Source organism: Panthera tigris, chromosome B2 (assembly GCF_018350195.1).
Source record: "Panthera tigris isolate Pti1 chromosome B2, P.tigris_Pti1_mat1.1, whole genome shotgun sequence".
Classification (NCBI taxonomy): Eukaryota; Metazoa; Chordata; class Mammalia; order Carnivora; family Felidae; genus Panthera; species Panthera tigris.
The window spans coordinates 57,780,692-57,806,616 of record NC_056664.1 but is presented as its reverse complement, the minus strand read 5'-3'; the positions used below and the strand labels follow the sequence as shown (position 1 = coordinate 57,806,616).

Below are 25,925 nucleotides of genomic sequence, written 5' to 3'. Positions count from 1 at the left end.
GGATTTTCAAATGTCTACTCTAGAAGACGCGCAGGTAGTCATGGAGAAAGATATTTTAAAAAGCCAAAATATCTAATAAGGCAGAGACCTCTCACAGTTAGCACAAGACTCATATGAAATATATATAAAGTTCAAGTCCTAGGCCATTTGGACTCAAAAGCTCATAAAGTTTCCCATTTCCAGCTGAGTTTTACCGACTATTGCTCAGACTGGTGCATACTACTACTAGAATATTATATAACATCTATTCTAAGATTATGTGCCAGGAATAATTCAGAAAGAGGGCAGACCAAGCCCCTATCTTCATGAAGCACCTGGCCACATTATATTATAAATATTTGTTTGCATATTTATCTTCTGGCCTATACTGGGAGCCACTTTAGGGCAGAGATCTGTCTTGTTCAGCCATCTGTCCAAGCCCATAGCACACTTTCTAGTGAATCTAATGCTAGATAAGTAGTTGGAGAATAAAATCTAGAGAAAAAAAAATTTTTTTTCCTGTAGGACCTGAGTAAAAACCATGAGAGCATTGTGTAATTAGTGGAAATGAACAACTTTGGAGGAAGTTGAGTAAGGAGAGAAGATTGGAGGAGAAAGAATTATAAAATTATAAAATAAAAATCTTTTTTCAAAGGACAAAAAAAAATTTGTTCTTAAAATTGTTATTTTTCTGTTCCTTTTTCTTCTATCCAGATGAAAGAACTGTATCTTAAAAAATGAGTAAAGAAATGTCTGTTTGAGCTGCTATAACAAAATTCTACAGATTAGACAGCTTATAAACAACACAGATTTATTTCTAACAATTCTGGAGGCTGGAAGTCTGAGATCAGGTGTTAGTGTGGTCAGATGACAACCCTCATCTGGGCCAGACTTCTCTCAAATGGCAGAAGGGGCTAAAGAACTTTGTGGGGTTTTTGTGTTTGTTTGTTTGTTTGTTGTTTGCTTTTAATAAAAGCACTAATCCCCTTCATGAGGACTTGGTCCTCCCAAAGGAATAGCAACTCACAAAGTTGCTCCTAATACTATCACACTGGGCATAAGAATTTCAACATACGAATTTGGAAGGGACACATTCAGACCGTATCATTCTACTCTGCCCCCTCCCCAAATTCATGTCCATCTAGTATGTGAAATATGTTCATTCATGTCCATCTAGTATGAGCAATATATGTGAAATATATTCACCACCACTTAGATATTCTCTAACAAGACTAAAGCTCTCTCTCTCTCTACAGCTTTCTTTTTCTGAATCCTCACCAGACTTGCTTTTAATGGTTCATTCATGGCAATGTAGGCTTTTGCTATTATAAATGTCAACACTCTTCCAGCCTGTATTCATTACCCAATTCAAAGCCACTTCCACAGGTTTGGGGATTTGTTACAGCACCATCTTCACTTCCTGGCACTGATTTTCTTAGTCCATCCCAGCTGCTATAGCAAAGGAATACAGAGTGAGTAGCTTATAAGCATAATAAAATACATTTTTCACAATTCTGGAGGTTGGAAGGCTGAGGTCAGGGTACCAGCATGATCAGGTGAGGGTTCTCTTCTGGGGCACAGACTTCTCATTGTATCCTCACATGATTGAAGGGGCTAGACAATTCTGTAGGATCTCTTTTTAGGGTCCCATTCAGGAGAGCCTCACCCTAATGACCTGAGCACTTTCCAAACGCTCTGTCTCCTAAATACCATCACATTGGGCATTAGGATTTCAGCATATGACTTTTAGAGGGACACATACATTCAGACCATAACAAATATGTTTGTATTGGTTTTGTTTTTCCATTCTATTTTAAGTAATTAAATAATGCATCCAATCAGTCAGTCAACAGATATTTAGTAAGGACTTATACTGTGTAAACATTGAGAAAAAATACAGGATAAGATGAAAAGACAAGCATTCATTTGAGTTGATAACACTGGTGGCTTAGAAAATGGTTGCAGAGGGGCACCTGGGTGGCCTAGTCCGTTAAGCACGACTTCAGCTCAGGTCATGATTTCATGGTTTGTGGGTTCAAGCCCGGCATTGGCTGACAGGTGCTGACAGTTCAGAACCTGGAGCCTGCTTTGGATTCTGTGCTTCCCTCTGTCTGCCCCTTCCCCTCTCCTGCTCTCTCTCTGTTTTTCAAAAATAAATAAACGTTAAAAAAAGAAACAAAAAAGAAAATGATTGCATAGAATAGTGGAGAGAAGCAACATTGGAAAACGGTAAAGATAGTGAGGATATCAAGTTTTCTCAAAATTTATTTCTAAGTGTTTACAGGGTACTAGCTAACATATATCAAACACTTAAGGTCCAGGTCTTGTTTTAAAATATTTTGCATGTATGAACTTTAAAGTACCATAATAACCATAGGAGTATAAGCATTATTGTTATTCTTATTTTATAAGTAAAGAAACAGATATACTCATACGTTAACAGATTTGTTTATGATTATGCAGAAAGTAGAGGAGATAGAATTAACACCTATGCTGGAAACTACCATGAAGGTTGCTAAAGAGGCAAGAGGGATTGGGGAAGAATATTACTTTAGGATGGACAATATTGAAGCATGTTTACGTGAAAATTGGGATAGTTCAGTAGAAAGGGATAGGGCTGAAAGTACATTTTTCTACCAAAAACATTTAATACCATTTTTCAGAAGGAAAACAATGTTTTTTCTTCTCTAGAAATCCTTAATCATCTGATAAATTATTTATGGTTTGCTGTCTGTTTCTCTTTCAGCTGACTATACAGTCCATTGACTCAAATAACTATTTTTTTTATTTTTGTATATTTAGATATTTTGAATTAAATATAAATTATTCTTCCTCAGATCTCCTTGAAAAGGCTAACACTAGGTGATAGATGGATGTTATTTGTTAACTATCCTTAGATAGTTATAGTGATGGATACAGGTATAGATATGACACAGATATAGATAAAATATAGGTAAATATGTGATGAAAAAGAAAAAAGTTCTAGAATCTGTGAATACTACTTTGTTCAGTCTGTCCTCTTGTTAGAATAATTTTTTTTAAGTTTATTTATTTATTGTGAGAGAGAAAGAGAACACATGTGAGGGCAGAGAGAGAAAGAGAATCTCAAGCAGGCTCTGCACTGTCAGTACAGAACCCAGCGCTAGGCTCATACTTACAAACCATGAGATCATGACCTGAGCCCAAACCAAGAGTCGGATGCTTGACAGACGGAACCCACCTTGGCACCCCTGTCTGAATATTTTTTTTCCATTTTTACCTCACTTAAATGTACAGAATAACTGTAAATAAAACTTACATAGACTAAAATTTAAAAATCACAAAATATTCCCTTAGTTTCATTTTTTGTCTGTTTTCTTTGTTGGTTGGTTATCTTAAAATCCTTGTGGATGGTCATGCAACTGGATTAATCTTCATTCAACTCAATATGTGGAAAACTTTGAATTACTGGGTTTCAGCACACTGGATTACCCCGCATACAGACAAACATAGTATGTGAGGATGTAGTCTTTTCTCAGAATAGATGTGAGTGCTATAAACGGAATGCTTTTAACTTAAAAACATCCTTCTCTCCTCCATTCTGTCACCTCAGAGAATGACGAAAAACTTGAGAGAAGCAGTGTAGGCGGGAATGTGATGTGCTAGTGCAGAGTGGGGGTAAGGTCAGCCTATTGTGTCCCATTCATATGCCTGATTTCTTCTTGTGCTTTCAAAGTCTGGGAAAAGCTATCAAAATTATTTTCAACTGCTGGACAGTGGGTAACAAGGTATTTCTGTTAATTCCGGAATGTAGAGGCATGCTTGTGAATTGTTTCATTAATTTTAAGGTTTGGAATTTGATGGGATAAATTTCTCTTAAATAAGAAGTTGCCATAAGGTTACTGTTATTTTTATAACATTTACATTTTTTTCAAACTCTAAAATCTTCTATAAAATAATTCTTTTTTCTGAAATGTGTTCAACCTATATGCTAACATTAGAGATAGGACTCTGAAGTAATACCATGACCTGAAGAGTATTATGTAGGACAAAAAGTATTATCATTATTGGACTGTATATGGAGACAATTCTGCAAAATTGCCAAATGGGCTTCTTTTCTGACAAGCTTGATTCTCAGTCTAAAGTCACAGGAACACTAGAAGATGAGTTGGTTACTGGTGTCAACAGAGTAGAATCTCCCTCATTTTCAAACCCAATTTGTATTTAGTGAACTATGACTAGGAAAAAAACTGAGAAGCTGCAACATTTGACTTAAACTTGAATTTTTATTTCTGACTTCTTCAAGTAACCATTGCAAATGATAGAAAACTACATATTTTACTTTTATAATTCAAGGTAAAGACAGGATCTGCCTTTTACAATATTCTGCATTCTTATGGATAGAAATGCTTTTTTATTCCAGGAATCCTTCAGCTATAAACTAGGGCATCAGTGAGTTGCAAATTTAATTTGAGGTTTTTTAAAGAATTTCTTCACTTTCGATTTTAAAATTGAAAATAATTAAGAGACCTTTAAGTAACACTTATTTTCATTAAAAAATCAAAATAAAATCTTAAATTTAAAGGAAAAGATTTACTTTATTTCTAACATGATCCTATTTATTTTATAAAACCATTAACTGTTATCTAATATCGAACAATATTATAGACCAAATTTCTATTTAACTTGGCATTCTCCTAATTACTCAGACAGACTGAAATAAAATAACTTATTTTTTGTATCTTAAATTATGGTTGAACTTTCATAAGGTATTACTTTTAATAAATAGTTTTCCATTATAAAGTTATGTTGGAATTGACATATTGGTACCTAATTAAATTTCAGCTTGAAATGGTGCCAAATTTATGGTCCTAAGAAAATATGTTGCAAGACTGGGGAGTCCAGATTAAGGTTTTGGCACATTCGGTATATAGTGAGGGCCTACTTCCTGGTTCATAGATGGGCATCTTCTGGTTGAATCCTCACCTAGTAAGAACGTTGAGGGATCTTTCTAGGACCTCTTTCATAAGGTCACTGATCCCATTTATGAGAGCTCCGCCCTCATCACCTAATCACCTCCCAAGGACCTTACCTCCAAATAACCTCTACATGGGATTTGGTTTCAACATGTGAATTTAGAGGAGGCCACATTTGGTCTATAGCAGTGCTGATGTATGCTATTTTGACAGTATGACACATTTCCCCCCACATTTTAATGCAGTTTTACTGGTTGTAAGATCAGAAGTAAACAAGGCATAGATTATATCACAGTATCCTACCATCGTTTTGAAACATAAGGATCACATAATGATCCAAAATAATATTAAAACTCCTGTTAAAAGCATTTGAGTTAAAAGTGTACAATGTTAAGAAACTGTCAATAAATGATCATTCCCAGTATTTGAACAACTCAGTAATGCCAGGTCCATATGGGTAAAGGATAGCAAATAAGACCAGGGATTCTTAGCATAGAGAAGTAAGGAAGACCATGCCCCCCTGGGCTCAGTGGCCTGAAATCTAGCCTAGTTATGTGATGCCATTGTCTAAGTTTGTGACTTGGACAAATTATCCAACCTTCAACACTTAACAGAGATTCATGAGATTTGAAAGAGCTGTTTCCCAAGCAAATTTAGGACCCATTAAACAGCACATGCAAGGTGTCAGAGAAATGAAGTTACATTTGTAAGCTTTATTACTGATAAGAGCTAAGTTGTGATGTAGATTAAGATTCAACTGGTGGACTTCCAAGTACTTTGCCCCATATTGGAATATTATACTCAGCTAGATACAGAATTTGGCAACTTCAGAGAAAGTTCATCAGTATATAGTAGTTTTAAGCTAGAATGCCTCTGGAGTGGTTGGGTTCTCAGAAAAATGAGAAGGAGAGAGGAACTGAAACGAGGTGGCATGATGCCTTCTTCCAAATAGGAACTGGTGTGCAAAGAAAGGCCCAAAGTCATCTTCTTTGGTTGAAGACCATCCATAAACGAATATAATGACAGGGAATCTTCTTAGAACATCAGTAATAGAGATAATAAACCACAAATAGTAAATAGTAAACTGAAATGCTGATGAATCTATATAATAAAACTATTATGAAGGTTAGATAAGTGCATAATAGTTCTCAATAGATAGTAGTTACTACTTTTATCTTATTATCATTGCTATTCGTATTATTTTTTATTGAGTCTTTTTACCAAGACAGAATTGCTTTTGTTGGGCTACTTTGATGGTTGTGGGTGGTGTGATATGAAAAGTTTCAGTGTTAAAATAGAAACACAAAATTTTATTTCCTAAAATATTCAATTATTTACCTTTCATGTAAAAAATATGTAAATTCATCAGTGAGTAGAGGTTGAGAGAATAAAATTCAATTAGGCAGACATAAGGTGAATTTTCTTCTGTTGGGAGAAAGAACATAAAAGGTGAGCACGAGGGAGAAGTGTGGTGAGGAAGAGAGAGGGGTACAGCTGAGTGATCTTACTGTTTTTAAAAGGAAGAGTAGATAAGAAAAGAAGTAAACAGATTAAAATATCAGAAAAATGGAGATTTTGCAACAAATTGAGTAGTTTAAACCAGTGTATTAGAGCTAGAGAACTGCTTAGGATGTGGTCATGGTAGGGAAGTAAGCCAAGTAAGTGTAAGTGGTGATTGAGTGCCTATGGAGAAATAGAATTTTTTTAGAATAAAACTTCCAACATATGCAAAAGTAGAAAAAAAGAATGTGATGAATTCACTGGTAGCTTCAGAAAATAAGAAACACAGCTATATTTCATCTATTAAATGTGTACTCTACCCTCCATTTTTAAAGATGTTTTGGAAGTTTATCTCAGACATCAGAATACTTTATTTATGTTTCTAGATGGATTTCCGTAAGCTAAGTAATCTTCAAAATGATAGCCGTAATTGCATTATCACCTTTAAAAAGTAATAATATATTTTAATGTCATATCCAGTTAGTTTTCACATTTTCCTGTTTTATAACCTTCTTTTAAAAATAGTTTGTTTAAAATTAACCAACTAACATCCATATCATATGATTGGTTAATATGCCTCTATCTTGCCTTGTCAGTTTTATTTTTTGAGGAAAATTTTGTCGTAGAAATTACATTTTTTGTACTGTAGAGTTTCCATGGTTTCTTACATTTTCCCAGATGAATAATTAGGCATTTCTCCAAGGAATACAGACTCCTTTTGGTATAAAGTGGTATTTAGAGATCACACATGGAACCTATCACTGTTCTTTGTACTGCACTATTTTTTCCTAGCTTTTCGCTAGCCAAACTAGGAAAGATTTTTTTGTTATAATGTAAAAAACCTCATAAGCTAATAATTATAATAGCAGTCACAGTTAGGAACTCTCATATATGGTTTTCGGTTCATCTCCTTCCAGACATGCAATAAAACCTCTGTTGTGAATGAGACTGTCATAATATACTTTTGATTTATTCTGCAGTGGACACACATCTAATAGAATAATGTTCTATCACTACCACCAATTTATATTATTGAAAACAGTTTAATAGTTTTGGTTCTTTCTGTCCTTACGATTCCACTGAAGATATATGTTCAGAGTACTGTGTTTTAAACTCATCAGAGTAGTGGGGTGCCTGGGTGGCTCAGTCAGTTAAGCGTCCAACTTCGGCTCAGGTCATGATCTTGTGGTTTGTGAGCTCGAGCCCCATGTCAGGCTCTGTGCTGACAGCTCAGAGCCTGGAGCTTGCTTCAGATTCTGTGTCTCCCTCTCTTCTCTATTCCTCCCCCACTTGTGCTCTTCTCTCTCTCTCTCTCTCAAAAATAAACATTAAAAAAAAGTAAAGTCATCAGAGTAGTTATGTTATGTGTTTTATGCCACCAAATAGAAACACAGGTTAGAGAGTCATTAATTTCATTTTACTCCTGAGTTTTAAAACTTGCTTTTTAAATTTGTATTTCATTTTATAATTATATAATATGTTTACATGGTTTCAAACTCAAATCCATACCTAAAGATATATTTAAGAAATATTTAAGAAATCCATTTTCCATTGTCATTGTCTCTGCCCTAGTCCCTTCCTCTTCCTTATATTTTGTGGTTTACTTATTATTAAATATAAACATATACAAATATGTAAATTAATATTCTTCCATTATTAAATAATATCATATGCATATATTTTTCACTTTACTTTTTCTGCCTAGCAGTGTGTCTGGTGATCACTGAATTGCAAGTTGTATTCTCTGGAAAGCAGACTCTGAGATGGAAATTAACATACAAGTAGTTTAGAGAGTGCTATTGATACTACTGTCTGTGGAAGGGAAGGGAAAGGAAGGAATTAGGACTGGGCAGGGAGGCATTGGGATGAGATGCAGTCTCAATACAGGTTTTTGAAACCCCTGTCACGTTGCAGCTGGACTGATCATTCAGAGTTGTCAGACGTTGGGGTGAGGAGTCTGGGCTTTTATAGTCCCTTTTTGACTAGTCATTGGATGCGAACTACCATAGGAAAGAGGAGAAAACTTGGATGAGGCTATACTCTTGGACTAAAGTCATTCCCAAAGAATGATGAAAGGCATAGTTTTTCTGCCAGCAGTACCCCAAGTAGTTGAAAAGAGGAGAGGAATCCTTCGGTCTTAATGGGAGACCTGGGTAGATACCATAGCATCCACTACACATTCCATCGTAGTATATGGAGATGTTCCTACTTCCTTTTCACAAATGCGAATGGTATAACAGTTTACTTGAGCAGACTCCCGTAGATGGACATTTAGATTGTTTCCAATTAAGAGTAATCTTGATGCATCATTTCAGCATGGAAATTAGCTCCTGGCTACTAGCTCTCTCCCCAGGATTTATACTGAAGCAGCTGTAGTAGGAAACACTTAAATCACACACGCGTGTGCGTGCGCGTGCGCGCGTGCGCACACACACACACACACACACACACAGATGAACACACTTCTATAACCAAGAGAAATTAAAACACGTGTCCACATAAAACACAAAAGTATTCTTAATAGCCAAAAAAAATAAAAAACACTGAAATAGTCCAAAAAGGCCATTAATTTATGGATAGGTAAACAAAATATATATCCATGTCAAGGAATATCATTCATCAATGAAAGGGATGAAGTACTGATGCATAACTACAACAGGGAGGAACTTTTAAAACATTATACTAAGTGAAAGAAGCCAATCACAAAACACCACACATTTTATGTTCCTGTTTTTAAGAAATGTCAATAATAGGCAAATCTGCGGATACAAAGTTGATTAGTGGTTATCTACTATTGAAGAAAGAATGGAGAGAGACTGCTAATGAATAGATGTTTCTTTTTTGAGTGATATATCTATTCTAAAATTGGCTGTGATAATGATTGAGTAATTCTGATTATACTAAAACCATTGAATTGTACTCTTTAAATGGGTAAATTTTATGATATGTGAATTATATCTCAATAAAGCTGTTGTAGGAAAAAAAAGAAAATCCATGGTAAATCCCTTGGCATACAGATAACTGTATTAAAGTGATGTCTTTGAGTGGTTAGGAAGTGAGTAAGTACTGTAGATATTACAGTGTTTGGAACAGAGCATGTTTGGCCTTGCTGAGAGAAAGAATAAACTAGAAAAAAAACAGTTGAAAATGTGCTCATGTTTTTCCAGTGTCCTTATACAAGGACATTCTCTGACAGTTTCTGTAGTGAAAAAATAGCAATCAACACCACTGATGAAGATGTCCACAAGGTAAATTCTAGGTAACTCTAAAACCCTGTTGGCTCTAAAACCCAGTAGAATTTAAAACACATATTCAGTGTTCTTTATTGTTTCCAAACAGATTTTCCTATAAATTCTATTCTATTTAGTTGTTTTCATAAGAGGTTTGATCTCCACAAACAGTTACTATGCCATTATCAGAAATCAAACTCTAAACCTGCATATGTTACTATGTCATTATCAGAAATCAAACTCTAAACATGAATATGGATGTTTATAGTACCCTTGTTCATAATTGCCAAAACTTGAAAGCACCTGAGATGTCCTGCGGTTGACAAATGAATAAATAAACTGTGGCACTTCTGGACAATGGGATATTATTCAGTTTAAAGATGAGCTGTGATGGCTTAAAAAGACATAGAAGAACCTTAAATGCATATTACTAAGTGAAAGAAGCCAGTCTGAAAGGCTGCATACTGTATGATTCCAGCTATGTGACATAGTTGGGAAAGGCAAAACTCTGGAGACAGAAAAAAGATCGGTGGTCATCAAGGATTGGGGGACATGTGAGGGGATGAATAGTCAGAGCATAGAGGAATATTAGGACAGTGAAAATACTCTGTGTGATACTATAGTGATGGATATATATCATTATACATTTTTCCAAACTCCTATAATGTACGGCACTCAAGAGTGAAACCTAAGGTGAGCTATGGACTTTGGATGATAATGATATGTTAATGTAGGTTCATCAGTTGTAACAAGCGTACCACTCTTCAGGGGGATATTGATAATTGGTGAAGCTGTGTGTGTGGGGGAAGCAGAGGGTATATGGGAAATTTCTTAATTTTTTGTGAACCTAAAACTGCTCTAAAAAATTTAGTCCCTAATAAAAAAATTATAAAAGAAAAAAACTAATCAAACTGTATTGTCCTCTTCCCATTTTTTACGGAAATTTATCATATTTTTTTAACTGACATCATATTTCAACAGTGCCTAGCTTCACAGTTGCTGGACTCTATGGTGACTTTGTTTAAATTAGACAGTTTTTTTTTTTTAAAGCAGATATTTCTGGGAAGATAGATTGGAGGAAAAAAATGTGGTTTAAATATCAGGCTGTACTCCACTCTATCAGCTAGGCGTTTTTGACAGTGCAAAATTTGTATAAACATATATGGTGACCCTGTGCTCACTACACAGGATATACTTTATAAATATTTGTTGAATCAATATATAAATCTAATTCTTATCTGGGAAATTTACCAACTTTCTCTTTCCTTCTACATAGAGATTGTGTCCACATGAATCCCACAATCTTTACAGAGTATACATAATTTACTGAATATATTACAATAAAATTGGTAGAGGTATTATGAAATTTGTAGACTGAAAGATTCCTATTTTTATGTAGTGGTTTTGTAATTATGTTGCTAAAATCCCACATTTAGGATGTTTAGACTCATATTTATCCGTTGGCATTATATATAGTACACAGTTGTCATCCAATTTGTGTTTATCCTAATAACAGCTAAACATCTGAAACATTAAATGTTAACATCTGAATTCACTTGCATATGTTCAAAATAGGTACTTCCTAGCAATTTCCGTCTTTTTCTTAACTGATTATTTTTCAGAGTACCCAGCCTTAAAATGATTTTTGACAAACCAATAAATAGTAGGAATTTAACAAATATTCATAGCATCGAGTATTCTACTTCTTTATTTCCCTCCTTTCTCCTTTATGCCCCACAAGTAATTCATCAAAGTCACCACAATATCCTCACCCCTTTTCTACTTTTTTAGCCTTTATCAAGTATAAGACTTCACAATATCAGCCCTATGTTGCTTTAGAGCTTTTAGTTGCTTCTGTCCATTTGAAGCTGATACTGATCAAATCTGATTATTTTATCAATGAATATACCAAAAAAGGAGTGAAGTTTGAGTAACATGAAAACCAAAAATGAAAACTTTTGCACAGTGAAGGAAACCATCAGCAAACCAAAAAGGCAATATACTAATAGGGAGAAGATATATACTAATGATAATATCCAGTGAAAAGTTAATATTCAAAATATATACAGAACTTATACAACTCAACACCAAAACCCCCAGCTATCCAATTAGAAAACGGTCAGAGGAACTGAATAGACGTTTTTGCAAGAAGACATATAGATGGCCAAGAGATACATGAAAAGTGGTGTCTGGGTGGTTCTGTTGGTTAAGGGTCCAACTCTTGATTTTGACTCAGGTCATGATCTCAAAGTTCATGGGATCGAGCCCTGCATCAGACTCTGTACTAGAAGCGTGGAGCCTGCTTGGGATTCTCTCTTCCACTTTCTCTGTCCCTCCCCTGCTCTCACACATGCTCGCTCTCTCTCTCTCAAAATATTTAAGAAAAAAAAAAGAGGTATATGAAAAGATGATCAGTATCGCTAATCATTAGGGAATTGCAAATCCACATTTGCAAACCACAATAAGATACTACCTTGCACAAGTCAGAATGACTACTGTCAAAAACACAAGAAGTGATGAATATTGACAAGATTGTGAAGAAAAAGGAACCTCTGTGTACTGTTGGTGGGAACGTAAATTGGTACACCACTGTGGAAAATACTGTGGAAGTTCCTCAAAAAAATGAAAAACAGGAATACCATATGTTTACCCAAAGAAAACAAGTCACTAATTTGAAAAGAAACAGTCACCTCTTTGTTTATTGCAGCATTATTATAATAGTCAAGGTATGGAAGCAAACCCAAGTGTCCTGGTGTGTACAGACATACACACACGTGCGCGCGCGCACGCACACACACACACACACACACACACACACTTGAATATCACTTAGCCATAAAAACAAACAAAAAAAAGAATGTAGTCTTGTCATTTGCTACAACATGGATTGGCCTAGAGGTTACTATGTGAAACAAAATAAGTTAGAGAAAGATGAATACATGTGATTTCACTTTTATGTGAACTCTAAAAACCAAAACAAATGAGCAAACAAAAGAATAGAAACAGTATCTTAAGTATAGAGGGATGGGATTGGGAAGATAGACAAAATAGGTGAAGAGGATTAAGAGTACATACTTTCAGTTATAAAATAAATAAGTCATAGGGATGTCGAGCATAAAAAAGTACATAAATAAAAGGAAGAAAGAAAATGTTGCCATCGTTAACCATAGCATTGTTCCACTGCAAATAATTATTACATAGGAATAATGTAAGCATTAAACATGTAAGTGAAAGCTGTGATGCAACTAAAATTATGGTTAATGTAATGCTGATTGTTTAACCAAAAATTATTACATATGGTACATATATAATATTATAGAAAAGTTAGGCTCCAAAAATTTGTGAAATTGAATAATTAATACCCCCAAATATGAGCATGTTGCTTAGAAATTTGAAAGCTAATATTGGAATAAATTGATAAGAGTGTGAGAATTGAGCATGAAATCAGGGATAGTACTAATAGTTTGATAGTGGGAACTAATTATTTTTATGATACAAATCAAGTAGAAGTACCACTATAAAAAAAGAAAAGGCATATGGGTTTCTGGCCATGAATGAGTAATTGTTGGTAGACTCTCCTTACCATCATGAACAGTTAGGCAATTGGGATAAACTATGTAGGAAAACACACAACAAAGACACATGTAACAATGTCCAGTATCCGATAAAAAAAAATATTAGATCTGGAGAGAATCAGGGAACTGTGCACCGCAATCAGGATAAAAATGATTACATCTCAATAAATCATAGAGATTATAATTGGCATACAAGAACTTTAAAACATCTATTATGAACTTAAAAACAAATAAAACGTACTACAAGAGGGAAAAATGGAATCTATTTAAAAATCAAGTAAAAATATAAACAAAAATTCAACTAATAAACAGAAATTTCAAAGATAAAAATATAATATCTGAACTGTATTAGCTTAACAACAGATTACATTTCTGCGAAAGAAAATCATTGAACTTGAGTACATAGTAATAGAAACCACACTGAAAGAAAGAGAAAAGTGATGGAAAAAACCTAAGTGACCTGTAGGATGTAACAAGGGGTTAAAATATGTGTATTAGGAGTTCCAGAAGGTGGAGGGAGAAAGGAGAGAAAAAAAATATTTGGAGAAATATTGACCAAATTTGCCTGGATTTTATGAAAAATGTCAACTTATAAATGCAATAATCTCAATAAGACCTAATAAAATGAGAATTTTCACTGACTTCTCATCAGAAGCAATGCAATCCAGAAGACAAGGGAATATTTTCAAGTGCTCTCAAAATAGTTAAGTAAACTGTAATAAAATAGTACAAATTAAAGACATTTTCTTAAAAAAAAGAAAAGAAAGAAAACCTGAAAAAACATCAGACCTACATTACAAGAAATGGTAAAGGAAGTTGTTAAGGGAAATGATACCAAAAGGTCCTTGGAACAGCGAAAGGGAATGAAGAGTGCCAGAACTGGATTGAGACACATGATTTGGAAAATAGAAAACATCCTAGCAGCAGCAGTAGCAGCAGAGGGGATAGATCATGTGGCAGTTTAACAGGGATGTTCTTTATAAGTTACATTCTTCAAAACTTTTCCCATCCTACCAGATTTGAATTTAATATGGGATTTAATAATAGTTTAGCAGTAGAAGCTTTGTTCAAAAACATAATAATAATTACTGTTGCTAGCTTAAAAATAATCTTTTTTTTTCATATTTCTCACAGATGTATGAAATTACTACAGTGTGCCTAAGATGAGACCTTTAAAAACAAATTTTAAGTAACTGATAAAACAATCTACAGTAAAAAGGAAACTATTGGAGCTGTTTCTCTATTACCAATTGATTATTTAATTGATTACAAACCAAACTTACTGGTTTTCAAAATCCATTAATCTAAAAAATCTCTTGAATTCAGCCAAAATGGGTACAGGAGGTACATTAGAAATCCATTTAAAAACATAAATAACATTGTAAATAGAAAACTCATAAACTACTGATGAAGAAGAATGAGAAACTAGCTCTTAAAATTACCACTTAATAGCAGGTTAACCAAGAATCCATATACTCCTCAAGTAATTGTGTTTCTACTATATCAGGACAAAAAGGAATTAAACGTTTCTCTCACTTTAATAACTTTTTTCACAGGATGTTAAATATTTAGGCATGTAAATTTCAAAAACAAACTCAGATGGTACATTTTTTATTTTAAATTGTTTATAAATTTGGAATATCGTATATGCAATCTAAATGATAGCCAGGAAGGCTGTCTCACCTTATGTAACTACTATTGAATATTAATGTAGAAACTTATTTGTACAGTATTGATAGTTCATTGGCTTCAACTCTCTTTAAAGAAATGAGAGAGGGGGTTCCGGAAGATGGCGGCGTAGGAGGACGCGGGGCTCACAGCGCGTCCGGCCGATCACTTAGATTCCACCTACACCTGCCTAAAGAACCCAGAAAACCGCCAGAGGATTAGCAGAAGGGAGTCTCCGGAGTCAAGCGCAGACTAGAGGCCCACGGAAGAGGGTAGGAAGGGCGGCGAGGCGGTGCGCGCTCCACGGACTGGCGGGAGGGAGCCGGGGAGCCGGGGCGGAGGGGCGGCTCGCCGGCCAAGCGGAGCCCCCGAGTCTGGCTGGCAAAAGCGGAGGGGCCGGACAGACTGTGTTCCGACAGCAAGCGCGACTTAGCGTCTGGGAGGTCATAAGTTAACAGCTCTGCTCGGAAAGAGGGAAGGCTGGAGGACAAAGGGAGGGAGAGCTGCTGAGCCCCCGGACGGCAGAGCTCAGCTTGGCGGGGAACAAAGGCGCCAGCGCCATCTCCCCCGCCCATCCCCCAGCCAAAATCCCAAAGGGAACCAGTTCCTGCCAGGGAACTTGCTCGCTCCGCGCAAACACCCAACTCTGTGCTTCTGCGGAGCCAAACCTCCGGCAGCGGATCTGACTCCCTCCCGCTGCCACAGGGCTCCTCCTGAAGTGGATCACCTAAGGAGAAGCGAGCTAAGCCTGCCCCTCCAGCCCCCGTGCACCTTGCCTACCCACCCCAGCTAATACGCCAGATCCCCAGCAACACAAGCCTGGCAGTGTGCAAGTAGCCCAGACGGGACACGCCACCCCACAGTGAATCCCGCCCCTAGGAGAGGGGAAGAGAAGGCACACACCAGTCTGACTGTGGCCCCAGCAGTGGGCTGGGGGCAGACATCGGGTCGGACTGCGGCCCCGCCCACTAACTCCAGTTATACACCACAGCACAGGGGAAGTGCACTGCAGGTCCTCACCACGCCAGGGACTCTCCAAAATGACCAAACGGAAGAATTCCCCTCAGAAGAATCTCCAGGAAATAACAACAGCTAATGAACTGATCAAAAAGGATTTAAATAATATAACAGAAAGTGAATTTAGAATAATAGTCATAAAATTAATTGCTGGGCTTGAAAACAGTATACAGGACAGCAGAGAATCTCTTGCCATAAAGATCGAGGGACTAAGGAACAGTCACGAGGAGTTGAAAAACGCTTTAAACGAAATGCAAAACAAAATGGAAACCACAATGGCTTGGCTTGAAGAGGCAGAGGAGAGAATAGGTGAACTAGAAGATAAAGTTATGGAGAAAGAGGAAGCTGAAAGAAAGAGAGATAAAAAAATCCAGGAGTATGAGGGGAAAATTAGAGAACTAAGTGATACACTAAAAAAAAATAATATACGCATAATTGGTATCCCAGAGGAGGAAGAGAGAGGGAAAGGTGCTGAAGGGGTACTTGAACAAATTATAGCTGAGAACTTCCCTGAACTGGGGAAGGAAAAAGGCATTGAAATCCAAGAGGCACAGAGAACTCCCTTCAGACGTAACTTGAATCGATCTTCTGCACGACATATCATAGTGAAACTGGCAAAATACAAGGATAAAGAGAAAATTCTGAAAGCAGCAAGGGATAAACGTGCCCTCACATATAAAGGGAGACCTATAAGACTCGTGACTGATCTCTCCTTTGAAACTTGGCAGGCCAGAAAGGCTTGGCACGATATCTACAGTGTGCTAAACAGAAAAAATATGCAGCCGAGAATCCTTTATCCAGCAAGTCTGTCATTTAGAATAGAAGGAGAGATAAAGGTCTTCCCAAACAAACAAAAACTGAAGGAATTTGTCACCACGAAACCAGCCCTACAAGAGATCCTAAGGGGGATCCTGTGAGACAAAGTACCAGAGACATCACTACAAACATAAAACATACAGACATCACAATGACTCTAAACCCATATCTTTCTATAATAACACTGAATGTAAATGGATTAAATGCGCCAACTAAAAGACATAGGGTATCAGAATGGATAAAAAAACAAGACCCATCTATTTGCTGTCTACAAGAGACTCATTTTAGATCTGAGGACACCTTTAGATTGAGAGTGAGGGGATGGAGAACTATTTATCATGCTCCTGGAAGCCAAAAGAAAGCTGGAGTAGCCATACTTATATCAGACAAACTAGACTTTAAATTAAAGGCTGTAACAAGAGATGAAGAAGGGCATTATATAATAATCACAGGGTCTATCCACCAGGAAGAGCTAACTATTATAAATGTCTATGCGCCAAATACCCGAGCCCCCAGATATATAAAACAATTATTCATAAACATAAGCAACCTTATTGATAAGAATGTGGTCATTGCAGGGGACTTTAACACCCCACTTACAGAAATGGATAGATCATCTAGACACACAGTCAATAAAGAAACAAGGGCCCTGAATGATACATTGGATCAGATGGACTTGACAGATATATTTAGAACTCTGCATCCCAAAGCAACAGAATATACTTTCTTCTCGAGTGCACATGGAACATTCTCCAAGATAGATCACATACTGGGTCACAAAACAGCCCTTCATAAGTATACAAGAATTGAAATCATACCATGCATACTTTCAGACCACAATGCTATGAAGCTTGAAATCAACCCCAGGAAAAAGTCTGGAAAACCTCCAAAAGCATGGAGGTTAAAGAACACCCTACTAACGAATGAGTGGGTCAACCAGGCAATTAGAGAAGAAATTAAAATATATATGGAAACAAACGAAAATGAAAATACAACAATCCAAACGCTTTGGGATGCAGCGAAGGCAGTCCTGAGAGGAAAATACATTGCAATCCAGGCCTATCTCAAGAAACAAGAAAAATCCCAAATACAAAACCTAACAGCACACCTAAAGGAAATAGAAGCAGAACAGCAAAGGCAGCCTAAACCCAGCAGAAGAAGAGAAATAATAAAGATCAGAGCAGAAATAAACAATATAGAATCTAAAAAAACTGTAGAGCAGATCAACGAAACCAAGAGTTGGTTTTTTGAAAAAATAAACAAAATTGACAAACCTCTAGCCAGGCTTCTCAAAAAGAAAAGGGAGATGACCCAAATAGATAAAATCATGAATGAAAATGGAATGATTACAACCAATCCCTCAGAGATACAAACAATTATCAGGGAATACTATGAAAAATTATATGCCAGCAAATTGGACAACCTGGAAGAAATGGACAAATTTCTAAACACCCACACTCTTCCAAAACTCAATCAGGAGGAAATAGAAAGCTTGAACAGACCCATAACCAGCGAAGAAATTGAATCGGTTATCAAAAATCTCCCAACAAATAAGAGTCCAGGACCAGATGGCTTCCCAGGGGAGTTCTACCAGACATTTAAAGCAGAGATAATACCTATCCTTCTCAAGCTATTCCAAGAAATAGAAAGGGAAGGAAAACTTCCAGACTCATTCTATGAAGCCAGTATTCCTTTGATTCCTAAACCAGACAGAGACCCAGTAAAAAAAGAGAACTACAGGCCAATATCCCTGATGAATATGGATGCAAAAATTCTTAATAAGATACTAGCAAATCGAATTCAACAGCATATAAAAAGAATTATTCACCATGATCAAGTGGGATTCATTCCTGGGATGCAGGGCTGGTTCAACATTCGCAAATCGATCAACGTGATACATCACATTAACAAAAAAAAAGAGAAGAACCATATGATCCTGTCAATCGATGCAGAAAAGGCCTTTGACAAAATCCAGCACCCTTTCTTAATAAAAACCCTTGAGAAAGTCGGGATAGAAGGAACATACTTAAAGATCATAAAGGCCATTTATGAAAAGCCCACAGCTAACATCATCCTCAACGGGGAAAAACTGAGAGCTTTTTCCCTGAGATCAGGAACACGACAGGGATGCCCACTGTCACCGCTGTTGTTCAATATAGTGCTGGAAGTTCTAGCATCAGCAATCAGACAACAAAAGGAAATCAAAGGCATCAAAATTGGCAAAGATGAAGTCAAGCTTTCGCTTTTTGCAGATGACATGATATTATACATGGAAAATCCGATAGACTCCACCAAAAGTCTGCTAGAACTGATACATGAATTCAGCAAAGTTGCAGGATACAAAATCAATGTACAGAAATCAGTTGCATTCTTATACACTAACAATGAAGCAACAGAAAGACAAATGAAGAAACTGATCCCATTCACAATTGCACCAAGAAGCATAAAATACCTAGGAATAAATCTAACCAAAGATGTAAAAGATCTGTATGCTGAAAACTATAGAAAGCTTATGCAGGTAATTGAAGAAGATATAAAGAAATGGAAAGACATTCCCTGCTCATGGATTGGAAGAATAAATATTGTCAAAATGTCAATACTACCCAAAGCTATCTACACATTCAATGCAATCCCAATCAAAATTGCACCAGCATTCTTCTCGAAACTAGAACAAGCAATCCTAAAATTCATATGGAACCACAAAAGGCCCCGAATAGCCAAAGTAATTTTGAAGAAGAAGACCAAAGCAGGAGGCATCACAATCCCAGAATTTAGCCTCTACTACAAAGCTGTCATCATCAAGACAGCATGGTATTGGCACAAAAACAGACACATAGACCAATGGAATAGAATAGAAATCCCAGAACTAGACCCACAAACGTATGGCCAACTCATCTTTGACAAAGCAGGAAAGAACATCCAATGGAAAAAAGACAGTCTCTTTAACAAATGGTGCTGGGAGAACTGGACAGCAACATGCAGAAGGCTGAAACTAGACCACTTTCTCACACCATTCACAAAAATAAACTCAAAATGGATAAAGGACCTGAATGTGAGACAGGAAACCATCAAAACCTTAGAGGAGAAAGCAGGAAAAGACCTCTCTGACCTCAGCCGTAGCAATCTCTTACTCGGCACATCCCCAAAGGCAAGGGAATTAAAAGCAAAAGTGAATTACTGGGACCTTATGAAGATAAAAAGCTTCTGCACAGCAAAGGAAACAACCAACAAAACTAAAAGGCAGCCAACGGAATGGGAAAAGATATTTGCAAATGACACATCGGACAAAGGGCTAGTATCCAAAATCTATAAAGAGCTCATCAAACTCCACACCCGAAAAACAAATAACCCAGTGAAGAAATGGGCAGAAAACATGAATAGACACTTCTCTAAAGAAGACATCCGGATGGCCAACAGGCACATGAAAAGATGCTCAACGTCGCTCCTTATCAGGGAAATACAAATCAAAACCACACTCAGATACCACCTCACGCCAGTCAGAGTGGCCAAAATGAAGAAATCAGGAGACTATAGATGCTGGAGAGGATGTGGAGAAACAGGAACCCTCTTGCACTGTTGGTGGGAATGCAAATTGGTGCAGCCACTCTGGAAAGCAGTGTGGAGGTTCCTCAGAAAATTAAAAATAGACCTACCCTATGACCCAGCAATAGCACTGCTAGGAATTTATCCAAGGGATACAGGAGTACTGATGCATAGGGGCACCTGTACCCCAATGTTTATAGCGGCACTCTCAACAATAGCCAAATTATGGAAAGAGCCTAAATGTCCCTCAACTGATGAATGGATAAAGAAATTGTGGTTTATATACACAATGGAATACTACGTGGCAATGAGAAAAAATGAAATATGGCCTTTTGTAGCAACATGGATGGAACTGGAGAGTGTGATGCTAAGTGAAATAAGCCATACAGAGAAAGACAGATACCATATGGTTTCACTCTTATGTGGATCCTGAGAAACATAACAGAAACCCATGGGGGAGGGGAAGGAAGGAAAGAAAAAAAAAAAGAGGTTAGAGTGGGAGAGAGCCAAAGCATAAGAGACTGTTAAAAACTGAGAACAAACTGAGGGTTGATGGGGGGTGGGAGGGAGGGCAGGGTGGGTGATGGGTATTGAGGAGGGCACCTTTTGGGATGAGCACTGGGTGTTGTATGGAAACCAATTTGACAGTAAATTTCATATATTAAAAAATAAAAAAATAAATAAATAAACATTAAAAAAAAAAAAAAAAAAGAAATGAGAGTAAGGGGTACCTGGGTTGCTCATTTGATTAAGTGTCTGTCTTCAGCTCAGGTCATGATCTCTCAGTTCACGAGTGTGAGCCCCACATCAGGCTCTGTGCTGACAGCTCAGAACCTGGAGCCTGCTTCGGATTCTGTGTCTCCCTCATCTTCTGCCCCTCCCCCACTCTCTCTCTCAAAAATAAATAAACATTAAAAAATTAATAAAAAAAAGAAACGAGAGTAAAGGCCATCAAATGCCAGAGATAAAATTAAATATTCTTCTGTTCATATAGAGGTAGAAAAAATGAGAATATGTTGAAGATGTTTATAACTTTGAGTCAAATTTGAAATAAAAAATGAGAATTCTGCCGGGGCACCTGGGTGGCTGAGTTATTTAAGCTTCTGACTTCAGCTCAGGTTACAATCTCACAATTTGTGAGTTCAAGCCCCACATCAGGCTCTCTGCCTTCAGCAGAGGCTGCTTCAAATTCTGTTTCCCTCTCCCTTTGCCCATCCCCAGCTCATGCTCACTCTCTCGCTTTCTCTCAAATAAAATAAACATTTAAAAAAAAATGAGAGCTCAGTTATTATTACTGTTCAGTACTGTGAATCATATTAATGAGATTGTGTGGTGGCCATTTAACATTGTTTAGAAGTAACTAGGGGTCATTATTTTTTTATTTGTCTTGAACAAAAATAAAAACCAGATTTGAGAAATCCCAGGAGTATATGTGAGTACAGATGTTTTCTCATGGAAAGGGGGATAACATGCAAGAACAGCATTCCTGTAATCTCATATACAGGTGATTTTTCATGATTTCTTGTCCTTAATGAATCTATTATACATGGTTACATTGTAACTTGTATCAATTATATATCTTGTGTTTCCCTTTTACTTTTTAAAAATCCTGTCCCAGAAACCTAACTAACCAAATTATTATAAGTTAGTCAAATTCAAGGGGGTAAAGTTCCCAACATTAGAAACTGTCTAAAAACCATGTGATTACAGTTTACTATTTAGATTTGGTGTTTCTGGGTACAAGTTTGACTTATTTTTTGCTAAATGAAATTTCCATATTCAAAGTGAAAAAGATTTACATGAGAGTTTGGAAACCAGTTAACTCATCCTGAACAAGAGTGCCAGAGGTTAATGTGTGGAAGAACTGGAAATTTTGAATCTGTTAGTTAATACAGAAGAAATCAAATAATTTTGAATTCATTCAGATTTAAAGGCTGTGAATTTTTTTTCTTGCTAACAAAGTCCAGGGTGAATAAATTAATATTTATCTTTTAATCCATAATATGTGAATGTGATTTGAATTATAGAATTCTATCATGCATCTCACCGAGTAATCATAGAATCATTTTCTTTTAGAGCATTTCTCATTGCTTCATATTCATTTAAAAAGCTATAACTTTCTTCATATTTTTCATCCTCATAAATAATAAGGATCTTCATGAACAGAGGAAAATATCTATTTAAATATGCACATACATTATGCTATTTTTGAACTGTGTTAAACTAAGGAAAACATTCATAACCATTTCTATCAATAGCATTTTTCCAAGACCATTTAATTTTTTTTAATTTTTAATTTTAAACTGTATATTAACTCACAAGCTTCTAATGTTTCAGGGGAGGCATATGTACACATTATCTTAAATAAAAACCAGGTCCATGTCTAACCGTGATGAAAATATAAATTAAACTTAAAAAACAAAAAGATTAATAAAACCCATAAAAACTTTAAGCTAACAATTGCAAATGAATATTTTCCCTTCTGCAACATGTAAGAGCCAAACATTTCTGTTTTACTTACAATGAACTGACTTCATTGTAAACTTACTGTGTGAAATATTGTTTTGTTTTCTAGTCCAGTCATTTTTGACACTTGACAGAGTGTTACTTGTTGAGAGGATTTGTAGTACGTTTGAACCAACATCAGAAAGAGGAAGAAAATATTTAAAGGTTTTTAAACTAAGGCTCTAAGTTAAAAGATGAAATAAATTCACCCTACAATTTCTAAACAATACAAAGTCTCCCTTCCATCCTTTGTAATATTACATTTAATGAGAAACTAAGTCTTGAAAATGCAAATAGTGCATTTTTTAATTCAAAAGTCAAGGTAGACAGTTTTAAGTGTATGAGTTCAGTAATTATCCTGCTCATAATTTGTTCCATCTTAGCTTAAAAATTTTAACAATATCAAGAGCATAAGAGTATACAGAACCTGAAATAACTGCTCATATCTGTTGAAATCTGACCTGTGCCCCTTTTAGTTTTTATTAACTTCTTTTTTTCACATAAATGTAAATTCATATAGATATATAATTAATGGAATAGTATTGTATGTTCATGGTGAATGAAATGAAAAGTCATATATCTGTTTATCTTTAAGAGGTTATATGTGTTCGTTAAAACAAATGCTTTCCAATGCCGTTTTTCTTTTTTTTTTGATTTGGTCCTGTTGGCAATCTTTTTTTGCCCAAGTTATTCCTAAGGAGGATAGGCCACACAACTGAACACAAAGTTGTACAGAATGCATCAGGACTGTGGGGTGTCACAAATATTCACTTTACTGTGTTTCCTTTGATAACAGAAAGAGAACCTTTTCTTGATGTGTTAATAGCTGTGAGTGGGGCAAGATAACTAATGTCTGAAAGAAAAAGTAAGAAGGAACATAGGCAAAAGATGCAAAAGTGTAATCCATTGATGGGAAGGATGAACATACTAGCTTTTCTCCTATGTTCCAGCTGTAATTCACTATAATAATGAAAATTTTTCTTTATTCATATGTGTGATTCATAGAGTGATATCTACAGATTCCAAGTGACTTTTGACTCAGGTAGTACTCAGGTAGTATTCTTTTATGCTAAATTCTGGAATGGTATTTATGAATAGAGTTAAATTACTTTCTACCAATATGTTGAATAAATCAGCCACCCAATCTGAATGCACATTCTGACCAGTTTACATCAAGAATAATATATTGTAGAAATAATATAAATATTCTCTCTCTCTCCCCCTCCCTCCTTCTCTTCCTCCATCTCAGATTTCTGGGCCATTGGAGAATTTTACTGGCTGCATAGAAGTTATGGAAATCAATAACTGGGAATCTTTCATCCCATCCAAGGCAGTGAAAAAAATTCACGTTGAAAATTGCAGGTAAAATCCATTAATGATTTTTCAAATACTTGTTTGAATAACCACACCAAAAGGTAACATTTCTATTTGAAATCATCTAATCAGGATTAGATTATATTTCCTTCCTTCATTTTGATGTTTTCTTTATAGTGACATACTATATTTTTTTACAGACTATAGAATGTTTAAGCTATATCCCAATTAAATTGGACCATTTATTTATAATGGGTTTCAGCTTTCTGCTACATAAGATACATCGTGTCAACCAACAAATGATAAGTTAGTCTTGATTAGAAAATGTCATCTGTTGGAGTGTTTGAAATATAAGCATGCTGTCATGCATGTGGTGTATTGTTCAGGTTGCTTAAATGTTTCTTTTAAAATGTCATTCTCAAAAAGTTGTCATTGTGCTTGAATTCCCATTATTTGTGGCATTCCTTTCAAATAACCTTCTTCTAGCTATAGAACTATCTGTATATGTGGAGGGCGGTGGGGTGGAGTTGAAGTAACGAGATGGTACATTTGACACAATATTAGGCATTCGTGCCATTGGTACAAATTGGTTAAATTTTTATTTCCCTGATGGTGACGAAAAAAGGATCATTTATGGAGCCTTGTGGTGCATTGGAAAAGGTGCACCCAGGTTAGGTAGGATAGCGTGATGAGGCAGGATGTTTCATCACAGAACAGCCTGCTTGACAATAGCAGAAACACATTGACTCCACAAAAAAACTGAATTATTGAAATTCTTCTGTGGACTGTGGTCCAAGATCAATAGAGTCACACAATGACTGTCCTTAAGGAGTTTAGGGTGTACTAGAGGAGATATTGATGAAATATGCAAATGAATATATACATATAAAGTGTGCTTTGGGGAAAAAACAGAAGGCTATGAGACTTTACATATTTGAATATCAGCAAATTGGTGTCCTTCACAGTTTGGCTGGGGGGTAGTGTATGTTCAAAAATTGAAGAAGTACTTTAGAAAGTAAAAGACTAATTCATTCTCCAGTGTTTCACCTGTAGGCTATAAGTTTAAAATAAATTTGTGGCATCTATCATATAGTGGTAGACATAGTGATTATTTTATTTGTTTTGTTTTTACTCAAATTAAAACTTAATATCTTACGTTATACACAATAGATGGGTTCCAGAAATTTTAATATAAATAAAATACTCATAAATCCTTATATATTTTACCATTTATTTCTAATTTTTTAAAGTTTGTCTCAATTTGTTATTGATTTGCAGTGAGCAGTATTTCCTAACAATTAGTTACCTCTCAGATTCTTTGCTCTCTAGCTTCTCTGTTAAATATTATGATTTGCAACTCATAGTTAAATGAATAATGATTTTACTAGGAAGCAAATCCATTGAAAATGATATACTCCCTTGATAATTTATATAATCATCTGCTAATGTAGCAATTGATAAAATTTTCTATTTTTAACTTTATAAAAGTAGGACATGCTTAACTTCTCTTTGTAAGAATGAGTATAAAAAACAACAACAGAAAATCACTATGTAATCTCAGCTATCTGCAAGCCCTAAAACTTTTCTCAATCTGTCTTCTATTTAAGTCCTGTTTTATTGCCCTTCAATGCCATTAATTTGACCTTCATTCTGCAATATTGGTTCTTTAAATACTATCTATAATTTAATGCTGCAAATGGTATTATCCCTCCCTATAACATCCAACACAGCTATAGACATATGAGAGGCATTTTGGCTATAATTAGGGTTAGGGCAAACAGAGACTATTAAATTTCTCTGAACAGTCACTCTGCTTCTCTCAC

The 25,925-nt window shown here is 35.9% G+C and overlaps 1 protein-coding gene across 1 annotated transcript in view; it reads left to right on the top strand.

Annotated features, from left to right (window-relative positions):
- Nucleotides 1-25,925, top strand: part of EYS (eyes shut homolog) — a 1,764,056-nt gene that overhangs the window by 1,225,651 nt on the left and 512,480 nt on the right. Inside the window, 1 exon segment of the mRNA XM_042986616.1 lies at nt 24,038-24,150. Coding sequence (XP_042842550.1) covers nt 24,038-24,150 — 113 coding nt within the window.